Source organism: Eumetopias jubatus, unplaced genomic scaffold (genome assembly GCF_037043125.1).
Source record: "Eumetopias jubatus isolate StellerSeaLion01/CBP00866 unplaced genomic scaffold, mEumJub1_p1.0 scaffold_10, whole genome shotgun sequence".
NCBI classification, from domain to species: Eukaryota; Metazoa; Chordata; class Mammalia; order Carnivora; family Otariidae; genus Eumetopias; species Eumetopias jubatus.
Genome location: NW_028274816.1, coordinates 122,815,009 through 122,842,828, shown reverse-complemented (window position 1 = coordinate 122,842,828; position 27,820 = coordinate 122,815,009). Strand labels below are relative to the sequence as shown.

Here is a 27,820-nt window from a genome sequence, read left to right as displayed (position 1 = left end):
TTGCCCAAGGCCAAGTAGCTAGTAAGTGGTGGAGCCAAGATTCAAACCCTGTATTCTTGGATTCATTCCATTATACCATGCTGCCCTATGTATTCACATGTATGCATGCATGTATGTGGAACTGGGGATACAGGCAGGTGGGCTAGAACTTCAGCTGCAATTATCAGGATGGAAATCTAACATCCTTGTGCATAAAGCTATATGCATAGGACAGACAGCTGTTTACCTACAGCGGGAAAGGCAAGTGTGTGCAGTGAGTGCCTTACCAGGCACCCAGGGACCACAGAGAAAGGGATTGAGGAGGGACAGGGATGGTGAAGGGACCCCAGCTAGCTTCAGGACCACCTAAGCCCTGCCCACACCTGACAGTGATGGAACTTAACAGATAAAAGTGCCTAGTGGAGTCCACGGTGGTGAAACCAAACTTCCTGGTGAACACAGTCATGCAACTATTTATTTGGCTTCAAAAAATGTGCAGGTGCTGTTTCTAGGAGTTATGTGGGATACGGAAATAAAGCTACTGACATCGAACTATCTAGCGTGGCCCTGTGTGTGTTGGAGGTGGGAGAGGGATTAACATAAATATATAAATAACTGTGATGCAACGTAGATAGAAGGTGCTCAGGACCAAAGAAAGGGACGGATCCTGTAACAGGGTTCTAGCAGGACCAGAAGCTGGAGAGATTGATCGAGGGTGGGTATTAAGGAGGGTTTCCTGGGGAGGTAGCATCGAAATGTCTGTAAGTAGACGTAAGCGCTACATCAGTAGAATGCTTTCGCGGAGGTTAGATCCCGTCTAATTTTCCAAGGAGCCCAGAGACGCAGACCTGTCCTTATTCGCCTTTTGCAGAAGTGGAAACTGAGGCCAGAGAAGCTGACTGGGTTGACTACAGTCCCGCAACTAGCAAGCGGCCGCCTGGGGTCCGCTCTGGGGCCAGCGCCAGGGACTCCCAGTCAGCTCGGGTCCCTCCTCTCGGGGCCGGCCTCAGCCGGGGACCCAGCGGCGGGAGCGGGGGCGACTGGCACGCGCCGGGGGCGGGGCGGAAGGGCCGAGGGGCGGGGCTAGCGCGCGGGAGGCGGCAGAGCTGCGTCGCTCTCCACCTGCCGGCTCGAGCTCAGCGCCGCGAGGGGCCGCCGGGCTAGGGGGCGCCTGGGCTGAGCCCCAGTGAGCCCGCCGGGCGGGCCATGGGCGACCGCGAGCGCAACAAGAAGCGGCTGCTGGAGCTGCTGCAGGCGGCGGGCACCGGCAACGCGCACTGCGCCGACTGCGGGGCGGCGGGTAAGGGTGCGGCGGCCGGGAGCAGGAACCCTGCCCGCCGACCTCCTCTCCTCCTTCCAGACCGGGACCGGTCCCGGGCCCCCGCGGGACCCGGGCGTGACCCTTCTGACACCTTCGCACCCAGGCCCCCGCCCACCCAGACAGCGAACGTCCGTCTAGCGCCCTCGGTCGAGCTCTCCACAGCGGCTGCAGCGCCCACCCGAACCCAGGCCCCCTGACCTCCCCACTCTGGACCCGGACCCTTCCATATCCTTGGACCCCGACGCTAGATCCCGGACCCGGATGCCTTGACCATCTTGTTCGCCCGCCCCGCCAGACACCCCACCTACCCGGACCTCGGTCCCGGACATCTTCACTCTGGACCCAGCAACCTCCCACGCCCATGGACCCAAACATCCCCCCCCACCGAGGGGTCCCAGACCCCCGGGCCCCTGAAGGTCCGGTGCTCCCTTCCCAGCTCCCGGAGGCCCCTGGGGTCCTCCCAAGTTCCTGCTCCGTAGCGCGCCGACTTCCCCACCTGCAACTCCTCAGCCGGGCGCTGCGGTGCCGGCGCCTTCCTCCGCGCTCTCCTCTCAGTTCCCCGGAGTCTTGTCACTTCCACTTTGCACTCGCCTCAGCCCCTCGCCCCATCTCTAGACTCCCTCCAAGATCATCCTGGTAGCCTCCGTGCCTTGGCCGTGGGCTGACTAGAAGGTTGCATGCTGGTATCTTAGCTCACCCAAGGTGGGGGAACAGAGAGAAAAGGGCTTCCTAACACGGCAGAGCTGGGCGCCAGGAATCCCAACGGCCGAGCCCTGCCTCTCCAGCACCCCCAGCCCTGGTCTCGGTGTCTAGCTCTCCATCCAACTCCGCTTCTGCCCTCTCGCCCCTAGATCCTGACTGGGCCTCCTACAAGCTGGGCATTTTCATCTGTCTGAACTGCTCCGGTGTGCACCGCAACTTCCCAGACATCAGCAAAATTAAATCCGTGAGACTTGACTTCTGGGACGACAGTACTGTGGAGGTAGTGAGGGGGGGCACTGGAGAGCCTCGAAACAGCAGAGCCAGGGTGGAGGCGGTGGGCCGGTGGCCCCATTCTTCTGTAGGGGAGGAAACCGAGTTCCAGAGCCGAGCAGTAAAGAGCAAGAGAAAGCACAGCCTATTAGAGTCCCTGCTTAGACAGAGACCCTGAGTGCAAGGCCCTTGCTGGTTGCAAGGCCCTGAGAACTTGTTATTTCCCTCAGTTTCCACTTCTGTATAAGGATCCCACTACCCCTTGGAGTGGCTGCTGTAAGGATTAAATGTAGGCTCAGTGCCAGTACAAAGTAAGTAGTCAAGTAACGCTGCTGTTATCGTTAGCTGAAGTCCTGGACTGGAACCGAAATATACTAATTCATGGTTTGGGTCCCCCTTCCAGCACCCACCCCACCCCACCCCTCCTACCCCACCCCCCACCTCCCAGCCAGGAAGGGCACCGTTTTGCTGTCCTGATCTATAGAGATGGAGGACACCTTCAGCCTGGATGATAATACCATTTTGGCGAGAAAAGCTTCAGAGAGCAAACTGTTCTAAATTGTGCTGGTTGGCTGAGGATTTCAAGGACTACTGGAGAAGCAGGCCCGTGTTCACTGAGTGCCCACTCTATGTCAGACACTGTGCTAGATGCTTTATTCGTTGGACACATAGTTACTGTAAGCCTACTATGTGCTAGGTATTAGGAAAGAGCCGTGAATAGGATAGAGTCTCGGCCCATGTGGAGCATATATTCTAGTGTAGGAGAAAGACAGGAAGCCAGTAAACCAGCACATAGACCTGAAGGTTGTTTCTTTGTCTCTTATGACACACCCATTGTACTTTCTTCATTTTTGCAGTTGAAATCCCTGAAGCTCGGGGGGGTTCAGTACTGCCCAAGGGTCACTCAGTGAATCAGTAGTACAGCTGGGATGTGAAACATGCTCTTTTGGGATCCAAAGCCCATGCAAATCCTGAGTCATAGTCTAGAGTCCTGGGGGTGGGGGAGAATGGGGTTCACTCTGCTCAGGGGATGTAAATTAAAAACCTGATATTTCTTGTGCCCTCACCCCAGATAGGCCACCTCTGTTCCTGAGTGCTAACTGTTGGCCAGGGCCACTCTTGGCGTATCTGCCTCTGGGTCTGTCAGGTGTTCATAGGGCCCCAGTGATCATCCTGACCGACCTACTCAAGGGGGCCAGTTCCAACTTCTTCCATCCTCCAGCTATGTCTGCTTCCTGCACGTAGCTGCTGGTGGTCCTGGCCATCTGCGGAGGGGGTGGGAGAAAGAACATGAGTTTTGGAGTTAGACAGGTCTGGGTTCAAGTCCCAGCTCCTCACTCTCTAGCTGTGTCACCTTGGGTAAGTCACCTAACCTCTCTGAGCCTGTTTTCTCACCTCTAAAATGGGGATGGTGATATTAAAATTTTCGAGGGGATAGAATGAGCTAATGGGTAAGGACTGTAAAGTGCTCTGCCTACATGAGTTATGGTTGCTGTAGCACCTCATTGTCCCAGGCTGGAGCTTCCCAGCAGCATGGATAACCAAGCCCAATGGGACATGTCAAACTCCAGTAGAAGTGTCTCCTGACTCAGCCTAGGAGCCACTGGGAAGAGTGGCCTTCTGGGTAGACACATGGTTTCATTTCACGTTTTTTCAAGTTCTAATAATACCCCAAGTTGCTGTTGTCTTGCAGTTTATGACCCACAATGGAAACCTCCGTGGGAAGGCCAAGTACGAAGCCAGAGTCCCTGCTTTCTACTATGTCCCCCAGGCCAACGACTGCCTGTGAGTGGGTCATTTCTTGGTCTCATCTCCCCCACCCCTACTCCATCTCTGGTGCCTTTGTCTCTGGTGGTCTTTTTTTTTTTTTTTAAAGATTTTATTTATTTATTTGAGAGAGAGAGAGAGAATGAGAGATAGAAAGCACAAGAGGGAAGAGGGTCAGAGGGAGAAGCAGACTCCCTGCCGAGCAGGAAGCCCGATGTGGGACTCGATTCTGGGACTCCAGGATCATGACCTGAGCCGAAGGCAGTCACTTAACCAACTGAGCCACCCAGGCGCCCGTCTCTGGTGGTCTTTTACATGCACCTGGTGGACCCGGAAAGACGTTTGGTACTGTCATGGAGAACACTTAGACCTGGCCTCGTTCCCCCCTCTACCTTTATTGCTTGGATTGTCACTTCCCCTCTCTGGGACTCAGTTTCCACTGCTGTGACACAGGGCATTTTCTTTATGATCCGCCCCTTTGCCTCTGATGTTCTCATAGCTAACTCGATAGAGAAGAGGAACCCTGGTATTTTAGTAGAAAAGATGTGTTTCACACATCTATTTAGTAGAAAAGATGTGTTTCAGCTACTTCCTAGGGAGTGTTGTGCCCAGGGCTGTCCCACTTGAACTCAGCGTAGCTCCAAAGCAGCTGTCTGGCCCCAGATAATCACCGTAAAAATAATCACCATAAAATTTAATCACCATAAAAATAATAGCAGCTACTAACATTTATGGAACTTTACCTATGTACCACGCCCTGTGCTATATGCTTGTGTGCAATTAATGTGTTTAATTCTCTCAACAACTCTGAGATAACACTGCCACAGTCCCCACGATATAGATGACATACCTGAGGCTCAAAGAGACAGAACTGGGACTGACTAGCCCATCTGACACCAGGGCCCTGGGGAAATCTAATAAAAGTCGGGGGAAGCTGTGAAGCAACAGGAGGTTTCAGGTCCCCTAGATGTGAGGGATCAGTGTGGCCCTGGTACCTAGTGACCCCAGCCTCTGCAGGACTGACTGCCTGAGGCTTAGCCTTCCTTCCAGGGACTCAGCCTCACTGCCAGGGCTGCTAGACAGCGCCCCCCCCCCCCCAGCCACCACTCTGATATAAATGGAAAGAAGGTACACCCTCTGGGCAGGTTATGGCTTTCAGGAAGCAGGCTGCATTTCAGCCCCCATTGTCCTCTAGCCTCAGCAGAAAGCTTTTGGACAGCACACAAACTATACAACTGTACCTAGTACCCTGCCATTTCCCAGTAGTTAAACAACTCAGGGGCTGCTAATGCAGCATGGAGTGGCAGGGTGGGGGGCACAGCTTTCTACTCAGAGGACCCCAGTATGGTTTCCTGACTCTACCACTCTCTGGCTATGAGAAGATGGACAAGTTACCAAACTTGTCTGAACCGTGGCTTCCTCATCTCCGAAATGTACTTAATGCTGCCTACATCATGGCATGGTGGTAGAGATTAAATGAGATAATTTTATGTAAAATGTTTTAGTCCACTTCTCAGTGTCACCTTCAGAATGCTGCCTTGTCCCTGGCCCGGCTGAGGGAGGTGCCAGCCTTAACTCGAGAGGGTCTGGCTCCCCTTGCCTCACTGTTGCTGCTCCTCGGCCCTTTGCTGCAAGGGAAAAGGAACAGGCATTTGGTGAACACCTACTATGTGGTAGGCTTTCTGCCGGCATTCCAGACACTACTTGCAAGACTCCAACCACAGGCCCGCACCTTCCCCCCTTGTAGTGGAACACTAATGGCCTCCTCCCTGTAATTCTAAAAGACCTTTAAATTCCCCACCTCCGGGACCAGGACTGGGGCCTCAGTCTCCACTCCCTCTCCCAGCTCTGATCCTGTGGTTCGGGGTTCCACGGTGGGCTTGGTGACTCTCCTCAGTGTGCCTGGGGTGAGGGCTTGTGCATTAGTTAGGACTCCTGACGATAGAAATGCAGTTTAACCCAGCTTAGGCCCGAGCGGATTTTGTGGGTTCTGGGGATCAGACCGTAGGAGGGACAGAGGTGGAGCTACTCTCAGGAAGGGCAAGCCAGGGGCACAAACACTATTGGGCCTCCTACACTCTCTGTCTGGTTCTCATTCCTGCCCCTTCCTGTGGGCCAGCCTTCTTTCATGTAGCTGGGAGCAAGGCCACTTGGGGTCCCTGGCTCCAGATCCTGGGCTCCAGCTCCCAGCTTGGCAGTGAGAGGGCTTCCAATCCATCCCCCTCTCAGTTTTGCTCCTTTTGCTCTGATAGCTCAGGGCAGAGCTCTGCTTAGCCAGTTCAGGTCAGGTGCCCACTTCTGGGTCATTCCTTGTGGCTTTGGGGTAAGGTCACATAAACCTTGGAACATTTACCTGGAAAAGGCAAGAGGGAACCAAACAATTGAAATAAGTTTTCTGCACGGGTCATATGACAATATCTGATTAGGCTAACATTAAACTCCTACCATGGGCTGATCATGGTATTAGGCCCTTTTATATATATTTAAACCCCTCAACAACCCTGAAGGGAAGGTAGGTATAATATTATTGACGTGTTCCCCAAGTTCAGAAGAGTTAAGTAACTTGCTGCTGGTCACACAGTGGATAAATTGGGGAGGATGACCAGGTCCCCAAGATCACTGCTCTGTCCAGTGTAGCAGGCCCAGATTTTATGGGCAAGCCAAAGGAAGAGGCTCATGGACTCTCCTGGCTTCAGCTCATGAGCATGCAGTGGGACGTGTAGTGTAGATGGTCCAGGGGACCTGGTTGACCTAGAGGGCTGGGCTGGGGTTGGAATAGCCCAGTGGTTTCCATATCCCCCTTGGGGGGGTATTTTTCCCCAGGAGACACTGGCAATATCTGAAGACATTTTGGGGTGTCATAACTAGGGAGGGGGTACTACTGGCGTCTAGAGGATAGAGGCCAGAGATGCTGCTAAGCATCCTACAGAACACAGGATTCTTCCCCTTCCCCCAACAGAGAATTAGCTCCAAATGTAACGGTTCCGAGGCTGAGCAGCGCTGGGTGGTGTGAGCAGGTAGTTGCTGTGACATCCCCACCCTGTGGGAAGGGGACGCCTCAGACACAGTTGACCAAAGTTTCCCTCTTTTTAGGGTGTTAAAGGAACAGTGGATTCGAGCTAAGTATGAAAGACAGGAATTTATGGCCGATGGGAAATCCATCTCACTCCCAGGTAAGGTTATTTCCATCATCTTTTGAGGTCTATATTCTAATGAATTCTAGACAATAAAGTGCCTGAGTATTAGGAAGAGGGCCCAGGCAGGAGATATCTGCTGGCCTCACTGTGGCCACAGAGGCCAAGGTGTGGGTTCCTCTGCCTCTGAAACAGCAACGTGTCAGCTGGTGGAGTTTTATGGTCTGAGTGGTCAAGAAGTATTTTTATCTCTGGTCCCCACAGGGCCACACGTGTGTACAGAGTCTTAGTATAAAGTTGCAGGAAGACTCACCCGCCAGGCTGAACAGTTAGAAAAAGGCACCCCTGCTCTTGGTGAGTGTGGCCCCTCGTGTGACAAACGGCTTGGTAAGGAACATGGGAGGGATTTCTGCCTCCCTTCCTACCTTTGTGTGGGGCACAACCCCATGGCTGGCCCTCGACCCGTGGTAGTGTCTGCCCAGCTGCTCTGAGTCCAAGCTCACACTGACCTGGAGGGCAAAGCGTCCAGAACCACTGTGAGGACCGGTGACGGCCAGAGCTTAGCGCCCCTAGCTATGGGGAGCACAGGGTGCTCTTCAACTAGCAGGTTCCTAGAGGCCACTCATCATTTCCGCCCTCTGAGGGGTTTCATTAGGTCGATGTCGACGTGACATTGGGCAGCACCATAGCGGCGTCTTTCAGAATCATGCAGTTTCTCAGGACTTAGCCTCCTAAGGGTTTAGTTGGTCTTCTTATGAAATAGCCAAAGAAGGAAGTTAGGGAGAGCCCAACTGAAATCATGAGACTTTGCAAATTTGGCCCCAGACAGAACCTTACATGCTGCAGCTGACATAGCTAAGTTAGATTTAAGATATTTTAGCACTGGGTGGAGCGTTCACTCTACCCTCGAGACCCTAGGAGGTTTGCAAACTGCTTGTTTATCTTAAGGATGTGGGTGTTCCCTCTTTCTCTTCCTTGGTGGCTAAGGTACCCGAGAAGGGTTCCTGTGGAAGCGGGGAAGGGACAATGCCCAGTTCCTGAGAAGAAAGTTTGTCCTCCTGTCAAAAGAAGGCCTCCTGAAGTACTACACTAAAGAGGAGGTAAGAGACCAGACCAGCAAGGGGTCCCTCCTTGAGCGCTGGACTGTACCCCACTGAGGTCACATTGGAATCAATGGTGCCGTGTCTTCTGGATAATCTCAGCCACTGAGTGTTTAGCACCGCATGGTTACTTTTCCACAGTTAGGCAATCAATCCAGGCAATCAAAAACATACCTTCTCTTCACGTAGAATCAGCTTAGACTGGTCCACAAATAAGCCCTGGATGACCACTTGAGTTTACTGCATTTATTCATGCACTCAAGAAATTATTTATTTATTTATTTGGGCGAGCGAGCGAGAGAGAGAGAGAAGAAGCAGGGGGAAGGGCAGCAGGAGAAGGAGAAGCAGACTCTCTGCTGAGCAGGGAGTCCAGCGTGGGGTTCGATCCTGGGACTCCAGGATTATGACCTGAGCCGAAGGCAGACGCTTAACCGACTGAGGCAACCAGGCGCCCCACAAGAAATTATTTATTGAGCACCTACTATATACTAGACATTCCTATAGACACTGGGGCTACAGCAGTAAATGAAATTAAGCTCCTGTTTTCATGGGGCTTTCATTCTAGTGGAAAGAGACAGGTGGTAACCAAAACGTACATCAATATATGATAGACGAGGTATAGTAGGTTCTGTGAAGAGAAATAAAAGCGGGTGAAGAGTTAGAGGATGGTGGGGCTGATATCACACAGGGGTCAGGGAAGGCCCCTCTGATGACATTAGAGCAGGGAAATGAATAAAAGTGAGCAAGTCAGGGATGCCTGGATTGCTCAGTCGGTTAAGCATCTGGTGCTTAGTTTTGGCTCAGGTCATGATCTTGGGGTCGTGGGATCGAGCCCTGTGTCGGGGTCCGGACTCAGTGTGGAGTCTGCTTGGGTTTCTCTCTCTCTCCCTTCTCCATCTGCCCCTCCCCTCCTAAAATAAATAAAATCTTAAAAAGAAAAAGTGAGCAAGCATGTGCGTATGTGGGGGCAGAGTAGAAGAAGTAGAGGGAACGTGAACATGGTCCTGCATGTCAGTTAGAAAATGACCCCTCCGAGACGGTGTAGCCCTGGGGCCCAGGTCTAGACAAGCAGAAGCCTAGGTTGCAGTTCTCACTTACACCCTCATCCAGGGACTTTTTGTTTCGTGCACAAACTACTCAGCCATAAGCCACAGCCCTGGCCTGAGCTGGGAGGGTGGTGTGGTGGATCAAGGAAGCCAAAGTGATCTGTGCAGAAGGAGCAAAGAGAAGGATGGAAGGAGATGAGCTCACATAGGTAAGGATCTTGTAGGGCCTAGTAAGACTCAAGATATTTTTTTTTGAAACAGTTTTATCAAGATATAAATTCATAGGGATCCCTGGGTGGCTTAGTCAGTTAAGTGTGGGACTCTTGATCTCAGCTCAGGTCTTGATCTCAGGGTGGTGGGATCGAGGCCCGCATCCAGCCCACATTGCATCGGGCTCTGCGCACAGCAGGGAGTCTGCTCCAGATTCTCTCTCTCCCTCTCCCTCTGCTCCTCCCCCACCGCTTGTGCTTTCTCTCTCTCTTTCTCTAAAATAAATAGATCTTAAAAAAAGATGTAAATTCACATATTATACAATTCACCCATTTAAAGCAGACAATTAATGGTTTTTAGTATACTCACAGAGTTGCATAACTGTCACCGCAACCAATTTTAGAACATTTTCATAAGCCCCAAAAGAAATCCCACACCCGTTAGCCCTTATCCTCTACCCATCATACCCCCCCAGCCCCAGGAGACCACTGATCTACTGTCTGCCTCTGTAGGTTTGCCTATTATGGACACCTCAAATACACGGACCATGTGGTCCTTTGTAACAGACCTCTTTCATTTTGCATATGTGTTTAAGATTCGTTCATATAGCACGTATTAGTACTTCTTTTTATTGCCAAGTACTGGTCCACTGTGTGGATAGTTCATCTGTTCACTTAGTTGATGGACATTTGAGTTATTTCCACTTTTGGGCAAGTATGAATAATGCTGCTATGAACATTGGTGTACCAGTTTTCATGTGGACATGTTTCCCCTCTTCTTGGGGCTATACCTAGGAGTGGAATTGTTGGGTCATATGGTAACTCTGTATTTACAGAGGAACTGTAACACTGTTTTAGAGGAACTGCCACACTGTTTTTCAAAGTCCCTGTACCATCTAATGTTCCCACCAGCAATGTGTGAAGGTTCTAATTGCTCCACATCCTCACCAACACTTGCTGGTTTAACGATGGGACTGGCTGGGATCACCTGGGCGGGGAGTGTGGGTAGATGAGAAAAGATGTTTTGTTTTAGGGGTTTTTTTTTTTTTTTGTATCCAAAATGTGTTTATTGGGATAGTTTCCCAACTCATCTTTTTTTTAAAGATTGATTGATTGATTGATTGATTTGAGAGAGAGAGTGCACAGAGGAAGAGGGAGAAGCAGACTCCCCACTGAGCAGGGAACCCGATGTGGGGCTCGATCCCAGGACCCTGGGATCATGACCTGAGCTGAAGGCAGATGCTTAATGACCTGAGTCCCCCGGGCACCCCTGTTTCCTACTCCTCTTGATTCAGGGTGCTTTTAGTGCTGCTCCTGTCTGAAGGACCGCCCTCTATAATTCTTGCTTTTCTTCCCGTGGCCTGGCAGAGGACAGTGGAGTAGCTAGGACACAAAACGACCATTTGTGCATGGCTAAGGACCGTGGGGATTCTGTAGCACGCTGGGCACTTCATGTCCATGAAGTAGGTGTTGGGGCTCCGCGCCAGGTGCCGCTCCTTGTGCTTCCTCTTCTCTTCTGGGGATGGGTGCAGGAGATCCATGTGGTCATGGGGAGGTTGTCACCTCCAGAAAGGAGTGAAAGCACAAATCCTAGGACCGAGGGTTTTTTGTTACTTGTTGCTCAATGACAAACCACCATACAACTTAGTGGCTTAAAACATCAATGTACTATTTCTCTCAATCCTGGGGGTCAGGAATTTGGGCAGGCCTTGGCTGCTGCAATGTACTCCCTGTGGCATCAGCCAGGTCACTGGCCCTGCTGCACTGAGATGGTGGTTGGGCTGGCCGAGAGTGTCCGGGAAGCCTTCACTCATAAGTCTGCTGCCTTGGGTTCTCCAGGGAGGCTCTGGCTCTCCGTGTGCTTGTTCCGTATCCAGGAGTCTGGCTTGAGCTTCTTTGTAGCGTGGCAGCTGGCCTCCCCTAAGCAAAGGGAGATGCTGCTCGGCCTCTTCAACATGAGGTCAGGAACTACCTTCTGTTGATCAAAGCAACTCAAGCAGCCATATTCAAGGGAAGCGGATATAGACTCCCCCTCTTTATGGGTATCATGGAGTGTGCATACTGGGAGGGAGGGAATTGGTAAGGACCATCTCTGGAGGTTATTTACCACGTTGAGCCCTGAGACATTCCAGTATTTTGAGGGCAGAAAAAAAAAAAAAAGAGAGAAGAATTTCCAGCAGAGAATGTGAAGGAGCCGCCAACAAAGTCAGAAAAGGGCAAGCTCTGAGCACGTCAGCCATCGCCTGACTCCATTTCCTACATGTAGACTGACTGACTGATTGATTGATTGATTTCCCCTGTTGCTTTCCTAGATAGACCACAGCAATGCTATCAGGGCTGTCCAGTGTGACTGCAGCCTGGGGCCAAGTGAAAAATGGTGGGGGGTGAAGAGTATTACCCCTCCAAGTAAGAATTAGGGATTTCTTCTCTGTCCAAAAGGCAGGCAAAGAAAGGGCTGCCGCAGAGTTAGGAGCGGACGCGGCACCCCCGCAGCAGCTATGAGTTGGCCTCTAGGAGAGTCTCATCCTTGGTTAGCCAAGGTCAATCTGTTTCTCAGTCCTAAGCCAGTTCAGTCTAAAACAGTCTAAAATCAAATGAGTGGCTTTTGTTATTTTTTAATTTCTTTCCCAAGAGGGAACTTCTTTTAAATTGTAAAGGTAATTCATTTTTACGTTAAATTTTTTGGTAATACAGGGTGCCTAGGTTGCTCAGTCATTAAGCGTCTGCCTTCGGTTCAGGTCATGGTTCCAGGGTCCTGGGATCGAGCCCCACATCGGGCTCCGTGCTCGGGCAGGAAGCCTGCTTCTCCCTCTCCCACTCCCCCTGCTTGTGTTCCCTCTCTCTCTGTGTCTCTCTCTGTCAAATAAATAAAAAAAATCTTTAAAAAAAATTTTTTGGTAATACAGAAAAGTAAGTATAAAGAAAGTGAGACTCATCTCAGCAAAATAAAATAGTAATACCCAGAACACGTTTTCTTAAGAACTCTACAAAGCAAAAAGAAAAAGACAATCCAATGGGGAAATAGGCAAAGAAAATAGACTGGCAGTTCACAGAAAAGGAAACCAAAATGCCTGATAAATATAAGATAAAGATAAATATAAGAAGAGATGCCCCAATCTCTCTGGCAGTCAGGGAAATGCAAAATGAAGCCATATGGGATATACTGCACCAGAATGGCTGGAATTAAAAAGGCTGACAACTCCATGTAAAGGGCGTGGAGAAACTGGAACTCCCATACGTTACTTGGTGGGATTGTAAAGTGATACAACCGCTTGGGAAAACCATTTGGTAGTTTTTACTGAAGGTAGATATACACTTAACTGTATAACCCAGCCATTCCACTCCTAGGTATTTACTGAAAAGAAACAAAAACATCTGTCCACAAAAATCTTTGTATGTGAATGTTCATAGATGCTTAATTCATAAAAAAACCCCACCAAAATGTGGAAAGAACCCAAATGTCCATCCACAGCTGAATGAACAAATTGTAGTATATCCACAGAATGAATATTACTCAGCAATAAAAAGGGACAAACTACTAATAAATGCAATAATGTAGATGAATCTAAAATAAATTATTCTGGGTGGCGCCTGGGTGGCTCAGTCTTTTTTTTTTTTTTTTTCCTGGGTGGCTCAGTCTTTAAGTGTTAAGATGCTCTGCGGGAAGCCTGCTTCTCCCTCTCCCACTCCCCCTGCTTGTGTTCCCTCTCTCGCTGTGTCTCTCTCTGTCAAATAAATAAATAAAATCTTAAAAAAAAACATTGACCTAAATTATCCTATAAAAATTCTGTGGTATTTCACTGTATGGATATACCATGATTGTTTATTTAACCCGTTATCCCTGATGGATATATATGTATATATATATTAGTTATATATTATATAATTATATATTATCATATAGTTATATATTATAGATATAATAGTTTCTCTTCCCCCTCCTCCTCCTCCTTTTGCTACTACTACTATTATTCTAAAAAACACAGCAACAAGTATCTTTTGACATACATGTTTGCACAGTAATGCAGTTACTTCCTTGGGATAGATTTGCAGATGTGAAACTGTGAGTCAAGGCAAAATAGTCAACATTTGAGGGGCGCCTGGGTGGCTCAGTCGGTTAAGCGTCTGCCTTCGGCTCAGGTCATGATCCCGGAGTCTTGGGATCGAGCCCCACCTCTGGCTCCCTGCTCAGCAGAGAGCCTGCTTCTCCCTCTCCCTCTGCCTGCCACTCGGCCTATCTCTCTGTCAAATATATAAAGATATAAATATATCTTTATATAAATATATAAATAAAATCTTTTTAAAAATTCAACATTTTGGCGTGCCTGGGTGGCTCAGTAGGTTAAGTGTCTGCCTTCGGCTTGGGTCATGATCCCAGGGTCCTGGGATCAAGCCCTATGTCAGGCTCCTGTCTCAGCGGGGAGCCTGCTTCTCCCTCTGCCTCTCCCCCTGCTCATGCTCTCTCTCTCTCTCTCTCTCTCTCTGTATCTCTGTGTCTCAAATGAATAAAAATAAAAAATAAAAAAATTCAACATTTTGATAAGTATGACCAAATTTCCCTCTAGAGAAGACTATCGAATAGAACTTTGTTCAGTGATGGAAATGTTCTATGTCTGCCCTGTCCGATACCCTAGCCCCAAGTGGCTACTTGAGCACTTGAAATGGGGCTAAGCATAAGGAACTGAAGTTTTATTTTTGTATTTTTCTGTAATTTTTTTTAAACTAAGCTCCATGCCCACTGTGGGGCTTGAACTCATGATCCTTGAGATTAAGAGTCGCATGCTCTACTGAGTGAGCCAGCCAGGTATGCCCCAAGGAACGGAAGTTTCATTTTTATTAAATTTTAATTTAAATAGCTACATGTGGTTAATGGCTGCCCCAGGTCTAGAGTGTTTGTAACATTTTTCTCTCTTACCAGTTACAAAGGAAAACACTCTTTTCCCTTCCTTGCTTAGATACTAAGCAAGGAATAGATACGGTTAATGCTTAACCCTTGTTCCAGACCCCTGCCAACAGAGTAGAGTGTGGAAGGGAGCTCCCCAAGACTCCCATACCTGCTTTTATCTGTTTATCTGTTTTATTTATTTTTTATTTTTTTTTAAAGATTTTATTTTATTTGACAGAGAGAGACACAGAGAGAGAGGGAACACAAGCAGGGGGAGTAGGAGGGGGAGAAGCAGGCTTCCCGCTGAGCAGGGACCCTGAGGTGGGGCTCGATCCCAGGACTCTGGGATCATGACCTGAGCCGAAGGCAGACGCTCAACGGCTGAGCCACCCAGGTGCCCTTTATCTGCTTTATTTCATTCGTTTGGCTTCCGTAAATGATTTACTTCTGAAAAAGTTCTGTGGCTAAAAAGTTTGAAATGTCCTAAGTTCAGGCCTTTCCAAGCTACCTCCCAGCTCTGAGAAGCCAATCTGATCAAGTGGAAATGGCGGGATGGCCAAAACACAGGAGAGCAGTACAACATCGGTGCATCTCGATATTAGAGCAGGAACATTTAAAAGCCACGGAAAGATACAAATTGGTTATCCGTGTGTATTAAGGCCTGGTGAAGGTGGAGAGAAGTCACCCGCATCCTCTCTTTCAGGGTAAAGGCCCCAAAGCTGTCATCAGCATCAAGGATTTGAATGCCACCTTTGAGACAGAGAAGATAGGGAACCCCCATGGGCTGCAGATCACCTACAGGAGAGAGGGCCACATCAGGAACCTGTTCGTGTACCACGAGAGTGGGAAGGTGAGATGACCGGCGTTGCCATCCCGGCCCCCAGCCCACACGCAGGACTCTGCTGGCCTGCCTTGCCAGCTGGTTCAGCTGCCGCTGTTGGCCTCATCTCTTGTCCCTTTCCGGTCCCAGAGAGCCGTAGGAGCAACGCAGAGCGAGGTCAGGGAGAAAAACCTGACAAGCACCATGGGGTGTGCGTCTGGACAGCGCATAGCCACTACGGGGAGTCCAGTTAGCAGGAGGGGCTATGCCCAGGGGGACGAATCCAGGTAGGGCAGAGACTCTGCATGCAGGAACAGGGATGAACGGAAGATCCGGCAGCCCTGAACTCGAGGGCCCTGCTTCTCCCCACGTGGTCCTCGGAGTTAAGCAGTTAAGTGGCTGCCTTCGGCCCAGGTCATGATCCTGGGGTCTTGGGATCGAGCCCCACGTCCGGCTCCCTCAGAGCGTTAGCATCACCTCGGAGCTGGTTAGAAACACAGTCTCAGGCCCACTGGAACCTACTGAATTAGAAACTGCGTTTTCACAGGAGCTCCAGGGGATCCTTAAGCACATTAAAGTTTAAGACATCAGCTCTGCAGCTCTGCCAGAGAAGAGCAGGCCAGTAGTACAGGTCCAAGAGAGTAAGCTAGGTCAGAATGAGCAGTCTCCTGACTGAGCAAGGGACACAGATGCCAAGTGGAAGTGCAGAGGGGTAGAGGTGAGGGTAGACATTTTTGAGTGCCTATTAATTCTGTGCCAGGCACTGTTCTTGGTAACCACCATACATCATTTCTTTCTTTCTTTCCTTTTTTAAGATTTTATTTATTTATTTACTTATTTGAGAGAGAGAGAGAGAGAGCACCGAGTTGGGGAGGAGCAGAGGGAGAGAGACAAACAGACTCCCCACTGAGCGCGGAGCCCGATGCAGAGCTTGAACCCATGACCCTGAGATCATGACCTGAGCTGAAATCAAGAGGCAGACCCTTCATTGACTGAGCCACCCAGGCGCCCTGCTATATATCATTTCTTAATCCTCAAAACAGTCCTGGAGATGTTTTAACCCTATGTTACTGAGCCACAGGCATGTTAAGTAACTTGCTCAGGGTCACCCAGACTATGATTCCTGAGTCCTACGACCATCTTACCCCACCCCCCTTTGTGCCTCTGCTGGAGGGAGAATCCTTGGTAGCAGGAGCCAGGAACCCGAGACCGAGACAAAGATTTTCCCAAGGGGCCCCAGTACTGGGATGCTGGCAGAGTCTGGGCAGAGTTCCTGGCAGTGGAGGCTATGAAGAATCGGGGTTTGGAGTCAGAAACTGGAGCCCTGGTTCTGCCACTCTGGGCTGTGTTACTGGGCCAAGTCCCTTCCCCTCCTCCATCTGCTTGTTTATGGATCAGAACACCCACCTGCCCAGAGGGGTTTAGAGGGTGAATGACCATGAACCATGAATGTGAACGAATTTCATTACAGTGAAGTACATTTCAAACATTAATCTCTGCTAATTAGGGCACCTGGGTGGCTCAGTGGTTAAGTGTCTTCAGCTCAGGTCATGATCCTGGGGTCCTGACATCGAGCCCCATGTCGGGCTCCCTGCTGAGCAGGGGAGTCTGCTTCTCCCTCTCCCCCCTGCTCATGCTCTCTCACTATCTCTCCCTCTCAAATAAATAAATAAAATCTTTAAAAAACAAAACAAAAAACCTCGCTAATTATTTGCTCATGATTGTAGCAGTTGTAAAGGGTAAAATCTTATGGGCAATTTCACATCTGTATCTCTCACTCAGTCTTTTTTTTAAGATTTTATTTATTTGGGAGAGAGAGAGAGCAGGGGGGAGGGGCAGAGGACAAGCAGACTCCATCTGTAGAGTGTGGAGCCCGCCACGGGCTCAATCCTAGGACCCCGAGATCATGACCTGAGCTGAAGTCAGACACTTCATCAGCTGAACCACCCAGGCACCCCACTCATTCACTCTTCCAATTAGTCCTTATTGAGCCTCTGCAATGTGCAAAGTACTGCCCTGGCTCTAGAGAGTGTGGTAGCAAATAGGGCAGAGCCATGGGTGGGCTTCAAGGATCTCACAGACTGGGGAGGGAGTAAGATGGGGAAATAGGCATCGTTGATACAGTCTGGCCCTTCTCTTTTCCTCAATGCCCCAGCTTCTCTGTTAGATAGGCATAAATGGGGGCTGCAAACTTTCATGCCTGCAGGAGCCACGTAGCTCATTTGCAAGTGAAGTGGACAAGGGGTGCCTGGGCGGCTCAGTCAGTTAAGCGACTGCTTTCAGCTCGGGTCATGATCCCAGGGTCCTGGGATCAAGCCCCGCATCGGGCTCCTTGCTCAGGGGGGAGCCTGCTTCTCCCTCTGCCTGCCGTTCCTCCTGTCTTTTTTTGACAAATAAATAATTTAAAAAATAAATTAAAAAAAGAAAAAGAAAAAGAAAATCACTCTGGGGAAAAAAAAAATCACTCTGGCTGCTGTGGGAGGACCCTTTGCAGAGCAGCGGAGCCACAGCAGAGCCAGCTGGACAAGTGGTTCACCAGGGATAACGGTGGCCCACACTGCCGAGGATGCACTCCCCCCAGAAGGACGCAAGGCAGTCCAAGCCAGCTTTGGGCCAAGTTGCACTCCAGGTGATGAGCATCCACATTGGAGGAGAATCTGCAGGTGTACCTGCCCGCACTCGAGAGCCAGTCTTTGACATCTGAAGACCCTTGCTCCTCCAGTTGTGTCCCACTGACCAGCATCTCATCACCAGAGAGCTTGTTAGGAATGCAGGATCTCAGGCCCCACCTACCTCAAACCCACTGGATCCAAATCTGCATTTTAAAAAAAGAGATGCTCAGGTGATTCTTACACACGTTGGAAAGGGCCAAGCAAGGCCCAAGGCCATTACCTAACTCTGGTGCAGTTCACCTTGGTCTTTTCCCCATGGCTCTGGACATCTGTCAGTGGCTTCCCACTTGCTCTGGCATCGTCCTCACAGATACCTGTGATCAGTGCACAGGCCCCTGAGCAGAACTGGGATGGGGGGGGATGTGCATGTGCTGAACCTGAAGACCCAGCTAGCTTCCTGCCACCAAACTCAGCTCCCCCACTACTCCATCTCACAGGCTGTTTGTTCTCGTTTTTCTCCACAGGAGATAGTGGACTGGTTCAATGCCCTCCGTGCTGCCCGTCTGCAATACCTAAAAACAGCCTTTCCTGAGTTCCCGGAGTCTGAGGTGAGCTAAACGTGGACCCCAACTTCTTCTTCTTTTTTAAGATTTTATTTATTTGAGAGAGAGAGAGCGAGAGAGAGCGTGAGCAGGGTGGGGGGAGAGGGAGAGAAAAGCAGACTCCCCGCTGAGTGCGGAGCCTGATGCTGCGGGACTTGATCTAATGACCCTGAAATCATGACCTGAGCAGAAACCAAGAATCGGATGCTGAACCCGACTGAGCCACCCAGGTGCCCCATGGACCCCAACTTCTGAGTCTCCTCCCTGCCATCCCCTCTCTTTGTCTGCTGACCTCAAAAATACTCAGAGGCCAGACTAGCTTTGTTTGTGGACAAGACCTTGAGATTTGGGGTTGGATACCTCAGAGGGAAACCAAAGGCTTTCTTTGCGGGATTATGGCCTCACACATGGCAAGGCAATCTCCAAAATATAGGTCAGACTGTCCCCTTTGGGATGCATAGCCACCATCCCCAGTGTCAAGGGGCTCAGGATTTGGACATCTCTTTTTTGGGGGGGTATCTCTTTCTCACCCCTTTTCCCACTGAAATGTGCAGATGATCCCTAATGTACTGTTTACAAAGTGCTTTTGAGCCCATTTTATCTTGTATTCCCTGTTATCTAGTAATCCCTTGTAGTAGACAGTTAGGCGGAGTGATTATTCCCATTTTACTGATGAGAAACTGAATCCCCAGAAGGTCAGGTGAATACTCAAGGGTGCTCTTCCCACTCTGATGTGCTCCCTTTGCCCTTTTGTGTTCTGGTCTTGGGAAGGCAATGGGATCTTCTCCATTACAATTCTAACAGGAGCAGTCTGCCTTCTGTGGCCAAGGTAATGGTGATCCTGAGAACTTCATTATGGTCATCCTCAGACTTGTGGGGCACCCATCTACATCTCTCAGGTGTGTGGGGCAGAGGCTGCTGCCTTGAGCCAGGAGGCTCGGGCTCTCACGATGCTCTGTCGCTAACTCACTGACCGCTGCGGGTCTCATCACTTCCCAGAGCATCTGTTTCCACATCTGTCAGATGGTGATTGGGTCATCTTCAGGGTCCCTTCCAGCTCCGAGGTGCTATGGTCTGGGGTCTGCTTTCCACCCTGCTCTAGGAGGATTTTGTAAATGATGGGGGCGGAGACACCCTATTCATCCCAGGACTTTCTTGTTCCAAACCATTAGACCCTCCTTGAATGCCTAAATGCTCCTAAATTCCAAGGTTTGCAGGGAGCTAAGTTTTGGGAACAGGCGTCCTCTCCAGGCCTGGCAGTGCACGGAGCTGGCAACTCTCTGGGAGCGACTCCAGCCAGGCCTGTTTCAGGACCCTCCTGGTCTGCCGAGTCAGCACCCAGCAGGAGCGAATGCACAGTCTGCGGGCAGGGCGCTGTGTGTGCTGAGTGCGGACTAGAGAGGTCACAGGACAGACTCCCAGCCTTCGTCATCCGGGCTGGCTCTCCAACTTTGCTGACCTCTGCAGAGGACATTGGTCTTTGGCCAACTCCTCAATGTCTTCTCGCCTCCTCTCCTCTCCACTCCCGTGTCTCTGCTGCCTTTCTTCCCCCTGCGGCTAGGGATGGCCTGAGGTTCTGGGCAGCCACCTGGACCTGGCTCAAGCTTGGGGATCCAGAGGCTAGACACCTGGGGAGTTCCAGTGGGGTGGCGGGGGCGGGGGGAGTCCCAGACTAAGAAAGGGGTGGCCTCCGAAGTCAGAGAAGCTGATGTGTTACCTGGGGCACGTCACCTCACTGCTCTGAGCCTTGGGTCGCTCATCTGTCATTGTGGGGACAACACCTCCTTTCCAGGGCTGCTGTGAGACTCGAGAGAGCCTCGGCTTCTAGGACTCAGTCAGTGAGCAGCGCTCCATCCATGTGCTCTTCCTTCTTCCGGTTGCTTCCCTAGGCCGAGACTAGCATGGCCCTGGCTCGGGTTCAGATTCTTGCACAGTTCAGGAGTCTTCCTTCCAAATGAAGGAATTAAGGCCTATAGAATGTATTTTGGGGCCAGGGGAGTGGTCGAGTTTATCTTTTTCGGCCCACAATTTTCTTCCTTTCGACTTCCCAGACTTCACTTCCCCTTTTCCCCTGCCCTGGGCCCAATGAAGATAATAATGTCCACCTCACAGGGTGGGTGAGAACTGCACCCAGAGCTTGACACACGTAGACCCTCAGAATATGCCCCCTGACACCAGGGGGGTTTCCTCAGAGCCTTGCCTCTGTCTACCTCCTGGGGTTGCTGAAGGAATCCTCAGACTAACTCCTTAAGCCACGATTGGGCTCTGCTGGTGAGCTCCGCAAACATCTGAGATGCTGTCATCTGACTGTTGAAATGTTAATATTGCATCCAATACCACATTCCAAATATAACCCTGTGAACCACATCCTTCCCCATTCCAAACTTCCCCTATGTTGGGGAGCCAAGTTCAGTGGGGGACCTTGAACCCTTGGCGTATGAGTCGGGGGATCAGTGTTATATCTCCCTTCCCCCAGCTCGTGCCCCTCATCACCAGGAAGTACCTCAAACAAGGCTTCATGGAAAAGACTGGTCCAAAGGTACGTTCCACCGCTCTCTGGGGGACTTACACGGCCCTGGTTCTAGTGGGCAATAGGGCAGAATTTGGGAAGTGGGAAAGTGGGGAGCCAGACGGTGGGAAGAGGGAGGGAAGGGAAGATAACCCAATGTTTGTCAGTTCCTGGGGCAAAAGACCAAGTGGAGACTGGTGAGCTGGTGCGTGGTCCAGGATGGTTACAGGTGCTTCTGATCCGTGGGCATCCTCCTTCTTTATCGACATCACAAGCAGCTTCTTTCCTCCTTTTTTTTTTTTTTTTTTAAGATTTTATTTATTTGTTTGAGAGACAGTGAGTGAGCAGAGGGGAGAGGTGGGGTAGAGGGAGAGGGAGAAGCACATTCCCCGCTGAGCAGGGAGCCCATGCAGCTCGATCCCAGGACCCTGAGATCATGACCTGATCCAAAGGCAGAAGCTTAACTGACTGAGCCACGCAGGAGCCCCAGCTTCCTTCCTCTTTCTTCCTCTTAAGTCCGTCTAACTGACCCCACTCCTAGGAAAACATAGCTGAAAAGGGACTCTTTGGGGCGACAGCTTTTGCCCTTTCCAGAACCCGTGTGTGCTTTGTGCTGGGGGCCTACCAGGACTGTCCAAGTGAGACAGGGGCTAGTGACTGGTCTGAAAACACACACCTAGACCCACACATGGTCTCACCCCTTCCCAGCACACACACCCTCCCTCCAGCTCAGCCTCTGCCCTCCTTTGCTAAACCTGCCCCAACTCCCAGTGCTGCTCATTCCCACTTACCTAGGAAGGAAGGGAAGGCTGGCTGCTCTTGGGCATCCCTTGGAGGGTCCGGAGGGGTGACAGCTCCTGCTGTGAGAGCACCTGGGGGCGGGGGGGGGGGTGCCCAGCCTGGATGCCTAGAGGGGCGCAGCTCCAAATCAGAAGTCTGGCTGGAGAGGGGAGGAAGGGGGGAAGGGAGGACAAGAAGGGAAAGCAGAGGGAACCTCCTTAAAAAACTCCCAAAGCAGCGGCAATCCAATGCTTGCTTTTTCTTTTTTTTTTAAGATGTCTTATCTTGACAGGATGGATGTTAAGACTGCAGGGAAAGGTGTTAGGCAATCAGTGTGAAAAAGAAAGCCTCTGGGCAGCTCAAAAACAAGTCAAAGCATTGCACATTTTGTTTTCTGCCTTCACCCGCTGATGGCACGGCCACTCCCCAAGGGTTCCCGCCAGGGGCTTTCTTTCCCCTGACCTCGGTTAGAATTCCACCCAGGCCAGCGCTGTCAGCACCGCTGAGCCATCACTGCTTCTGACTTCCACTTCCTTTTTCTGAGACTTCTTGTCTGTAGCCCTTCTTCCTACCCACAGCAGCACCCAGAGGCACAGGGTGCAGCCAGCGGGGGGGAGGAGGGGGGGAGGTGGGCAGAGCCTCCGGGAGGAGCGCTGGGGTGGCTGCTGGCTAAGGGACTGGCCAGCTCTCTGACCTCTGTGCTCCCCCGCTTGGCTGGCCCTGGTTTGAGCTTCCCTCTTTTGCAGCAGAGAGAACCTTTCAAAAAAAGGTGGTTTGCCCTGGATCCCCAGGAGCGGAGGCTGCTCTATTACAAGAACCCACTGGTAAGAGCCACTGCCGGCCCCTTTTCAGTACACCCGCAGACAGAGGTGGGGTCTGGCTAGCCGGGGACCGTGGGGAAGTGGCAGTGCGGGAGAAACCTGGTGAGGAACACACCTCCACTTTTGCTCGTCTCTGTCATCTCCTGTGCACAGGACTTCCTCTGTGTATCCAAAATGCTGTCAGTGTAGTTAAACATTGTAAAACATTGTAACACTTATATTTTACAGTGTAAACATTGTAAAAATGTAGTTCTTCCTCTTCCTGTCTCCAGGGCTCACTTCTCAAGGGGAGGCTAGTGGTTAGGACTGTGGGCTTTAGAACTTTCAGTCCTGCCACTTAGTGGTATGCTTTGGGCAGAGCACTTAGCTCTCTGTGCCTCAGTTTCCTCCTCTGGAAAATAGGCTTAATAACAGTGCCTTCCTCAGAGGTTGCCATGAGGATTATATAAGTTACTTAAGGTCAAGAACTTGAATTCTTGGTGCATAGCAAGCTGCCCATGATGTTAAGTAAGTATCATTTTAACAGATCACGTGTGTGATTTCTTTTATGGTTTTGTAGCCTTTCAAATTCCAGGTCCCACCAAGCAGAGATCCCCAGCAGAGACCCTCACTACACGCATGAAACACCTCTTCCTAAAATAGAGCTTGGGGGATGTCTGGGCTGCAGGTGCCTGTCTGCCCCAGGTGTGGCCTCTGATGACCAAGTGTCCTCTATCTTCAGGATGCCTTTGAACAGGGCCAGGTTTTTCTTGGGAGCAACGAGCAGGGGTACGGAGTCTATGAGGACCTGCCCAAGGGTATCCGAGGGAACCGCTGGAAAGCCGGCCTCACGATTGTCACCCCTGAGCGGAGATTCATCTTCACCTGCCCCAGCGAGAAGGAGCAGCGGGAATGGCTGGAGAGTTTTCAGGATGTCCTCTCCCGCCCCTTGACGCCCCTCAACCTCCTCAGTAAGATGCACAGCCTGAGCTTTGTTCTTTCGGCCAAGGGCAGAAGGCAGAACAGGGGCCTCACAGGGTTCAGCTGGGAGCCCTGAAGCCGGGGTCGTGGCTCCCCACTGTGCTTTTAACATTTTCTTCTCTTCCTGCCAAAGAAAAGTACAGATGGTGCACATTGTCGCCAGGAAGCCCTCTCTGTCCACATACAGTTCTTCTGTGGGGAGCTCTACCTCATGAGCTACCCGCCCCCCACCAATCCCTCTCGGCGTGAGAAACCCTGGCCTGTTATTATTAGCTACGGTCACACCCGCTGGGCAACCCCTGGGGTCTTGGGTTGCTCTCCACTCACAGAGGGAAGGCTATTTTTGGTGCCCTTCTTTTCTCTGTGTGGTCCCTTCTGTCTGCTTCTCTCCTCCTCCCCTTCACCCCAGATGTGTGACAAGTAGGTTTCTGTCTGCTGACAACCCTGTGAAAAATGGGAAGACATTCTGAGCCGGAGTAGGAAACTTCTGGCCTGGGGCCTGGTTTGGGGGCACCAGGAAGAAGTTCTGTGTTTGGAAAAGGACAGACGGAGGAGGTGACCCCACATGGCCCCTTAGGAGAAGCCCTTGTGCCCTTTGAGTCAGACCAGTATAAACCCACCCGCTTTTCACTTTCCAAAATCTTAAAGCCGAAGAGCCTGAGAAACAGACTTGGAAGTTGCTCGTGAAGCCCAGCAGCTGGTGCTTTTTTGTCCCTGTGGGCCTGCGTGTCTGACTCTCTGTTTCTGTGTCTCTCACTCTCTACTCTGGGGTGTGTCCCCTCTGTCTCTCGCCCCGTCGGTTCGTTTTTTAATTCTGGTTCTCTGTCATTGTGCCCCTGTCCCCTTGCTGTCATTTCTTTCCAGTAGGACTACACTGGCACGATTATCACCTGAGCTCTCTTCTTGCTCCCCTGGCAGCCGCATCATCGGAGACTGGCCACAGCAGCAGGTGACCGCCTGGCTGAGGAGCTGGCCACTGGTCACGTGGAGCTCGTGGTAGGAAGGGCAAGTTCTCACCTCGGCCTTGGTTGTCCCGCAGCAGTGCCCCGCCGTCAGCAGCCATGGCTGGCCATGACTTCTGCCAAGACTGAAGCTTTGGCCTTTCCCTGCTGGCTCCCTGGGCGTTCCCACTGTCCAGCCCCGGCGGAGGCGGGGCGGGGAGGTCTTGGGGATCTAGCCCATGACCTCAAGGCCCCAGACCTCTGAATTGAAGACACTCCAACAAAGAGCCACCCACTGTGTCATGCGAGTGGCATGTTTGCTCAAAGAGAAAAAAAGTTGATTCCGGATCTAACCATGAGGAAGTAATCAGACAAATCCACGTGAGGGAAATTCTATAAAATGGCTGGACTGGACTCTTCAAAAGTGTCAGTATCATGAAAGATAAAGTAGTGAGGAAACTGTTCAACATTAAAGAAGGTGAAGGAGGCAACAAAATGCAGTTCATGATTCTTGACTGGATCCTGGATTTTTATGCTTTTTTTTTAAGATTTTAATTTTTAAGTAATCTCTATACCCAATGTGGGGCTCAAACTCACGACCCTGAGATCAAGAGTCACATGCTTCACTGACTGAGCCAGCCAGGCTCCCCCCTGGATCCTGGATTTTTTAAAAAGCAGTTATAAAGGACATAATTGACATACCTGGGGAAGTTTGAATATGGATGTATATTAGCTAATCATGTTGTGAGACTGTTAACTATGTTGTATTTGTGTAGAAGATTGCTCATTGTTCTTGGTGGGTACATGCTAAAGTGTTCAGGGGTAAAATGTAATAATTTTTAGTCTACAGCTGACTCTTAAATGGGTCAACAAAGAATAAGTGTATGTGTACATGTATATAGTGTGTGTGTGTGTGTGTGTATAGAAGACAGGAAGTGTGTATACACACACACACACAGGGAGAGAGAGAGAAAAAGCGAGCCACTAGCAAAATGTTAGCGACCGAAGAATCTAGACGAAGTATAGATGGGTCTTTGTTGTCCTATTGGTGCAAATTTTCTAAAGATTCAAAAGTGTTCAAATTAAACACTTGGAAGCTGGAGGAAATTTTTAAAGAAACACCCACTCCCACTCTTCAAAAGCAGTGTGTTCTCTACATGAATCAAAACAGTTCTTGGGAAAGTCTCGTCTTTGTGCACATTTTAGAAGTGAAAACCCAGAGAATACCAAAAAAAAAAAAAACCCACCAAAAACACAAAAACCAACGTCCCAGTTGATTACCGTCCTACTCGGACGCAAAGAAGCAAGCCAAGGAGGCAGCTCCACTGGACCCCAGGGCAGAGAGTTCTCTAGTCTGCGAGCCAGCTCTGGCCTTTGCCACTAACTTGAAATGGCCAGAAACCTCATTCTCCCACCCATGTGCCTTGGTCTTCCTCTTTCAGATGAGGAAGGTGTACTAACTATTGAAATTCCATGGAAGCGACAAGTATTTTTGAGCCTCTCCCAGGTGCCAGGATCTGTGCCAAGCCCTGGGAATAGGGCAGGAACCAGATGGTCCCTGCTTTCACAGATGACAGACTGCAGCAAGGCAACCCTTACACGGGGCGGGACGATGCCATGAGTATTCAGAAAGGGAAGTACAGACCTCTGTGGGAGCCTGCAACATAGGGGTTCCCCTGAGGGGAAGAGGGGCGCCTCCATCCCCTCCAGAAAGTGATGTTGAAGTTGAAACCTTAAAGATATTTGGAGGTTAGTCAGCAGAAAGAGGGTGAGGAAAACACTCATCTGAGGGCAGAAATTGTTCAAAGGCCCTTAGATGAGAAAGAGGAACTGAAAGAAATCTGGAGTGGCTGAAGTGTTAGAGAAATAGATCAGCGAGGTCCCTGCTCTATGACTCTTTGTCCTTCAAGTCACGTGCAGAACGATGGGGACCGAGAGGGTGGAGACCGAGAGGGTCGGGAGGGTGTTTAACAGAGTCTCTGCTTTTTATGGGGTTTTCCTACGGATCCCCCAGAGGACAAACAGCATTATTGGAGTGTCTTTCTGGAGGCTTCCTGACAGCCCTGATGGAGAAGGGGGTGCTTCCTCTTCTAGCCCCTGAAGCACCCTGAAAATGTCTCTTTCGGCACCTGCTGGGTTGTGTATTAAGGGTCAGTGTGCTCATCTGCCTTTTTCACTACCCGTGAGCTCAGTCTAGAGGGAAAGAAGTAAATAGGCAGTCAAAGCTACTTGGCATTAAGAAGCAAAGTCCATGATCAGATCTGAAACTTAGGAAAACAAAGAAAGTGTGGGAAGGAGGCGGGGAGACCACCTGGGAGGACACTGCATAAATCACAAGCCCCAAAGTGTCATTGTGGGCTTGTGTCTGAGACAGCACACCGGCTCTCCTTCCCACCGCTTCCTTCTTAAACATCCTTCTTCTGTTCAGAAAAGCAAGCCATACCTCTTACCACCTTAAACCTTACATTGCTCCAAGGCAATAAAAATCACTGGGATGCCAAATAAAGAGATAGTTTGAAATAGGAGTGACAAGCCTCCTTTTTAAATTTTATTTTTTACATTGTTCTATACTAAAATTGACTTTTGTACTGTTTTATAAATGTTAATACCTGTATGGATTCCTGTAACTACCACCACAATCAGAATAAAGAATGGTTACATCGCCTCAAGCACTCCCGGGGCTACCTCTCCATGGCCACACTCTTCCCCTGCCACCTGCCAACCACAACTCTGTCCTTCATCAGCCCAGATTTATATTTTTGATGATGTCCTATGAATGGAATCATTCAATATGTAATTTTTGAAATTGGCTTCTTTCACTCAGTATAATGTCTTCAAGATCCATCCAAGTCATTGCATGTATCAACAATTATTACTGCTGAGTCGTAGTGCATTGTATGGATATGCCATGGTTTGTTTATCCCATGGAATAGTACTCGGCAATAAATATGAATGAATCATTGGTCCACGCAACAATATCCAGGAGTGGAGCGGCTGGGTCATTTGGTAGGTGTATGTTTAACTTTATAACAACCTGTCAAGCTGTCTGCCAGAGCGGCTGGACCCTTTCACATTCCCACTAGCAATGTCCAGGCACTCTGCCCAGAAGTCCCGTGCCCTACCTATGATGGCACCGAGCCAGGCAGAGAATTCCAGTTATCCCTACATCTTCACCAGCACTTGACATTGTCAGTATTCTTAATTTTAACAGTTCTAGTAGATGTGTAGTGGTATCCCGGTGGTTTTCATTTGCATTTCTCCAGTGGCTGGTGATGCTGAACATCTTTTCCTATGCTTATCTGCCAACCTTGTATCTTTGGAGAAGTGACTTTGTCCATGTCTCATTTTCTTTCCTTTTTTTT

General features: G+C 50.2%; 1 protein-coding gene and 1 pseudogene across 4 annotated transcripts; one reads left to right on the top strand and one right to left on the bottom strand.

The window, feature by feature from the left end:
* The first annotated feature begins 1,094 nt into the window (after positions 1–1,094).
* On the top strand, positions 1,095–27,127 carry ADAP2 (ArfGAP with dual PH domains 2). Of its 4 annotated transcripts, none has more exons than XM_028109176.2 (12): positions 1,095–1,279; positions 2,152–2,282; positions 3,966–4,057; positions 7,133–7,212; positions 8,161–8,273; positions 15,117–15,263; positions 18,370–18,453; positions 19,252–19,346; positions 20,924–20,986; positions 22,483–22,560; positions 23,279–23,507; positions 24,436–27,127. In XM_028109176.2, the coding sequence occupies exons 1-11, from the start codon at positions 1,186–1,188 to the stop codon at positions 23,487–23,489; spliced, it is 1,188 nt and encodes a 395-aa protein (XP_027964977.1). In that variant the 5' UTR covers positions 1,095–1,185; the 3' UTR covers positions 23,490–23,507; positions 24,436–27,127. The 4 variants fall into 4 exon arrangements, with proteins under 4 accessions (XP_027964977.1, XP_027964979.1, XP_027964978.1 ...); XM_088028380.1 differs by lacking the exon at positions 1,095–1,279 and adding an exon at positions 1,348–1,716; XM_028109178.2 differs by lacking the exon at positions 15,117–15,263.
* Positions 10,831–10,988, bottom strand: LOC114213843 (small ribosomal subunit protein eS27-like pseudogene; annotated as a pseudogene).
* Positions 27,128–27,820: the final 693 nt, after the last annotated feature.

What these genes read in the sequence shown, in the direction of transcription:
- ADAP2 (XM_028109176.2), top strand. Translation starts at nt 1,186, where the DNA reads ATGGGCGACCGCGAGCGCAACAAGAAGCGGCTGCTGGAGCTGCTGCAG. An exon ending in CCCCAGGCCAACGACTGCCT is followed by an intron (nt 4,058 to 7,132) that starts GTGAGTGGGTCA and finishes CCCTCTTTTTAG; the next exon opens with GGTGTTAAAGGAACAGTGGA. An exon ending in GAAATCCATCTCACTCCCAG is followed by an intron (nt 7,213 to 8,160) that starts GTAAGGTTATTT and finishes TTGGTGGCTAAG; the next exon opens with GTACCCGAGAAGGGTTCCTG.